General features: G+C 38.2%; 1 protein-coding gene across 2 annotated transcripts; it reads left to right on the forward strand.

Moving 5' to 3' along the window:
• The first annotated feature begins 1319 nt into the window (after positions 1-1319).
• On the forward strand, positions 1320-2450 carry LOC100766167 (beta-actin-like protein 2). 2 transcript variants are annotated; one of them, XM_027401223.1, is made up of 2 exons: positions 1320-1448; positions 1575-2450. In XM_027401223.1, exons 1-2 carry the CDS (start codon positions 1320-1322, stop codon positions 2448-2450), a joined length of 1005 nt encoding a protein of 334 aa, XP_027257024.1. The 2 variants fall into 2 exon arrangements, with proteins under 2 accessions (XP_027257024.1, XP_027257023.1); XM_027401222.1 differs by having other exon boundaries at positions 1320-2450.
• Positions 2451-5131: the final 2681 nt, after the last annotated feature.

A 5131-nucleotide genomic window follows, 5' to 3' on the forward strand; every position in this document is an offset into this window, starting at 1 on the left:
TCTTAACTGAAGGCTTCTCAGTTCCTCATGTCCTGTGATCCATCATGACAAGCATTTACCAAGTTGTCTGTGTTTCCACATTAACCACCAAATTCAAATCAACTTCATCCAAAGTGGTCAGGATAATAAATCTTTAAATGAAAAGAAAGTAATGCTGTATCAATTGTGTTGAGTTTAACAACCACAGGCTTGCTGTCATGATAAAATACAAGCACCTTGAAGATCAGGTTTTTTTAAAACATCAATAAGCACTCAGATGCATAATTTAAAATTTTTTATCAATTTGTTTATTGTTATATAATCCAAACTTTTTATAAAAATTCACTGCAAATAAAGAGTTATAATTTGCATTTTATTTTTTATTTGAATTAGAAACAAGATTGATTTACATGACAATCCTAGTTCCCTTCTATAATTTGCATTTTAACTAATAAATCCCTCGAAAACATTGGCATTTTGCCTCTATGCAGTTGACATCCACTTAGTAAACCTATGAGCAATGCCAATGCATAGTAATAAATTTGGGTATTAGAAAATATAAATTATAAAATGTGGTTATTAGACATTTATGTCAGAAAAATATATAGTGGCTTACTTTATTGATTACCCTCTTGATTTTACTTATGCCTGGATGATTTGAAATCAATTAAACAGCTCTACATTTTTTTAAGTCACAAGTACATTCTGATTAAAGCCTTGACCAATCATTATTTTCATTCATTAAAACAGTTTCTATCATTGATGACATCTTGAAGTAATAGGAAATAAAATCTTGGAAAAGTAAAGACAAAAATCAGAGACTCTTCGTATGAACAATATATCAAAACTGAAAAGTCAAAGCTAAATGGGTGCAGAGTACAAGCTCAAGAGAGACGGTCCTTCCAGCAGGGTCACCCTTCCCATCTCTAGCTCTCTTTAATCTTGTGGTTACATTCCCCATTGCATCATGTAGTTATCTAGATACCTTGCCAAGCAGACTGGCAGCCGTGTGTGGGTTGCCTAATTATAGTATACTGAGATTTAGCCACTTGGTAGCCAGTTTTCTCTTTATGAAAGAAGGCCTAGTAATGATTTCTGTAATTATCATAATTATTAATACCTCAAAGGTAGCCCCACCCAGAAATGCTGGGAACTGGTGGGGTAGGAAATGGGTGGGGTCAGTGTGTTCCTTTAAATAGGGTGATCGAGGTACTGGCTTCCTTCTCTGAAGACAGTTCTGAAGTGTTCTCTGGTTATCCATTCTTTCTTGTACATCATAGTCTAGAACTTACCTCTATTCAACTTCAGTTCACCCATCTGGAAAATCCTAGCCAGCAACCATGGTTGATGATGAGCTGTCTGCCTTGGTAGTAGATAATGGGTCGGGAATGTGCAAGGCGGGATTTGGGGGTGATGATGCACCCCGGGCTGTGTTCCCCTCCATGGTGGGGCGTCCCCGACACCAGGGAGTCATGGTTGGCATGGGCCAGAAGGACTGTTATGTGGGAGATGAGGCCCAGAGCAAGCGAGGCATCTTGACCCTGAAGTATCCTATTGAACATGGAGTTGTCACCAACTGGGATGATATGGAGAAGATCTGGTACCACACTTTCTACAACGAGCTGCGTGTAGCGCCAGATGAGCATCCTATTCTTCTCACTGAGGCACCGCTCAACCCCAAGATCAACCGGGAAAAGATGACTCAGATAATGTTCGAGGCTTTCAACACACCTGCCATGTATGTAGCTATCCAAGCTGTGCTGTCCCTCTACGCTTCAGGAAGGACTACGGGTATCGTGATGGATTCTGGGGATGGGGTCACTCACACCGTGCCCATCTATGAAGGCTATGCTCTTCCCCATGCCATTCTACGACTGGATCTGGCAGGCAGAGACCTGACTGATTATCTCATGAAGATCCTGACAGAACGAGGCTATAATTTCACCACCACAGCTGAACGGGAGATTGTGCGGGATGTCAAAGAGAAGCTATGCTATGTAGCCCTGGACTTTGAGCAGGAGATGGTTGCTGCATCTGCTTCATCCTCTCTTGAAAGAAGCTATGAGCTTCCTGATGGGCAGGTGATCACCATTGGGAATGAACGCTTCCGGTGCCCAGAAGCCATTTTCCAGCCTTCCTTTCTAGGCATTGAGTCCAGTGGGATCCATGAGACAACCTTCAACTCCATCATGAAGTGTGATGTGGATATTCGTAAGGATTTATATGCCAATACTGTGCTGTCTGGAGGCAGCACCATGTACCCGGGCATTGCCGACAGGATGCAGAAGGAAATTGTAACCTTGGCACCAAGCACCATGAAAATCAAGATCATAGCTCCCCCAGAACGCAAGTATTCTGTTTGGATTGGGGGTTCCATCCTAGCCAGCCTGTCCACATTCCAGCAGATGTGGATCAGTAAGCAGGAATATGATGAAGCTGGTCCTCCTATTGTACATAGAAAATGCTTCTGAATGAGCCTCCGTGTCCCTTTTTCTAGGTCACAATGACGGTTCCCATCTCACCCAGTAAAGTTAAGGTAAATAGTTTATTTCCTATTAATTGTTCAAGCCAGAAAATCCATGTCTCCTGGGCTATGACAGCTAACCACACTGTGATTTCCATCCACTGAGGGAGTTCTGATATCATATTCTATTTTCTATGCCTGCAGGGCTCAAAGAAATATAGGCTTGCTTATATGAAAATATGTGACAAGGAATAAAGCCATGAGGAATATAATTTCATTGTGAAAAACTACAGTTTCCAAGCTTTAAATCTAGTTCTTGCTAAAATACTCAACAATACTATATACAAGCCTGTAATATAAAAGTTTAGCAACTAGGTCTTATTAAATCTTTTTTATTTGTTTATCTCTTTCTACACAGATATAATGAATTTTACAGGTCAATCATTCTCTATATCCACATATGCATCAGGGGAGTAAAGTGTTACTTCTTAAATTATAATAATGCATTTGGCTGACTGGGCAACTTACGTGAATTTCTTTACTTTCCAGCAGTCAGCATTTTAGTAGCTCTGTATTTCAATTAATTGCCTTATTAAATAAGCATAACTAAATAGTCAACATTTTATTAGTGTATATAAGTCAAATAAATTTTCTAATCAAGGTGCAGCTCCGTTGGTCAAACATATCTTACTATCTTGGTTGCTGGTCTTCATCATACTCATGAAACAGCAAACCTACAGATAATCACTTGCTTTTTACATAGAAAGATATTATTATATCGAGCTAATTTTGTTCTGCTACAGGGGACAGGAATAATTTTACTTACATTTCTTAGCCTAATAGCATGTCTTGAGTAATATCTGTTGGCCTTGATTCTGGATGTTTCTATTATGCAAGGATGTCACTATGGGGAAATATAGCTCCAGTTTCTTTGTAAGCAATAAATCTTAGTAGAAGTTCAGTAACCTCAAGTGTATTCTTGGAAAGATTTTGTTGTAGCTCTTCTTTATTACATCCAGCAACTGGAAATACGTGTTCATGCACATGTCTCTGAGGCAGTAGCTTCTCAAAAAAATATGTGTTTCTTCCTACAATATTTGAGATGTTTTAATGAGCCCAGTGGTGATTTAACAATTAATTTTAGGTGTGACCATATCTTCTTCCATCTATGTTGTGATTTCTGATTATTCAGTTACCAGGGTTATTTGTATTTTCCATGTTTTTAATCTAAAAATGTAAAATATTTATTTGCTTGTGAAGATACTTTCAGATACTTGGGAGGGGGGAAGTTTGGAAACTTCTTTTGTCTAAACATCTGAATTGGAATCTTTCACCAATTTTGAATAAGATGAAACTTGTCGTTAACTTGATTATTTCTTATTTCCTTTATCAATAATTAAAGGAATTTTTAATCTGCAAAGGCACTTTACTTTACAAGACTTGCTTTTCATTTAATTTCATTATAATAAAATTACATAATACTTGTATTTGGAATCTCCTGTTATTTCCCTTCACTCCTTCCCAAAGAACAGAAGAGTGACTCGGAGGACCGTGTTCCCTACACATGACCTGTTCATCCCATGTTACTCATCTTGTACCTCCTACATTTGGTAGTGTAAAGTTAAACATCACTTTTTAAAGAGCTAGTCAGAAAAGTTTATAAATTCCTCATAATATTAAGGTTTAGTGGATGACCCAGCATTCAGTAATTAAGTTAGAGGTAATAACAGCATAATAACATCCTGGATTTGTTGCTATGACGCTTCTCATTTACAGAGCGAGGCCTTCTCACAAACATTCTGACCTACATTCTGAATTACTAGAAAGAAGAAAAAAAAAACAAAAAACCTATGCCTCCACCCATGGAAAGTTTACTACAAGATAGATGAGGTGAACTCTCAGGAGAGTAAACTACAGAATTCTAACATTAGATGGACGTGTTAATCCTGTAAAGAAACAGAAATTTAAAGCTCAGGCCATTGGATATGCTATTCATGTACATGGATTGCTTGACTGATGAGTTCAGTTGGGGCTCAACCTATCTCATAGTTTTACAATTTAGAATCAATGTCATATGCTTAACTGCTATAATTGGACTTTTATTCAGCAGTGGTTCACCAGCCTGGCTCATCAACCATATTACTCAGATAACCTTTTACAAATATAAATTCACAAGCCTGAGACTTGGAAATCCTGACTCGAGAGATCTAGGGTGAAGACGTGGGATCCCAGTGTATAACCAAATAGGAAAATCACATTAGTGTGGAAACTTCTTTGTGTCTAAATGTCTGAATTGGAAACTTTAACCAGTTTTGATTAGGATCAATTAAATTAAGAACTTAAAGCACATAACAGATCCAAAGATTAGGAAAGAGTTTGGATGTCACAGCAAATGGCTTTGCCCTTCCCCCATGCTACATCCTGAGGAACAACTACAGCTGGTGCTGTGGGTTTCCCCAGAGAGTAATTCCTCCAACCATAGGGATATTTTTCTGAAAACATGCCTGATCCAAAGCTTCTCTGACATGTAGATATGCTCATTTAAAATACTGAGATAAAATAGTCCTGGGCTAGAGTTCAACTTGTGACCTAGATACACAATTCAAAGTTCTCTAATACAAAATGGCCCAGGTGTGAGGACTGCAGTTCCCACATGAACCAAGTACAATTCTTTGGGTGATTAGAACT

The sequence above is a fragment of the Cricetulus griseus genome, chromosome 2 (assembly GCF_003668045.3).
Source record: "Cricetulus griseus strain 17A/GY chromosome 2, alternate assembly CriGri-PICRH-1.0, whole genome shotgun sequence".
NCBI classification, from domain to species: Eukaryota; Metazoa; Chordata; class Mammalia; order Rodentia; family Cricetidae; genus Cricetulus; species Cricetulus griseus.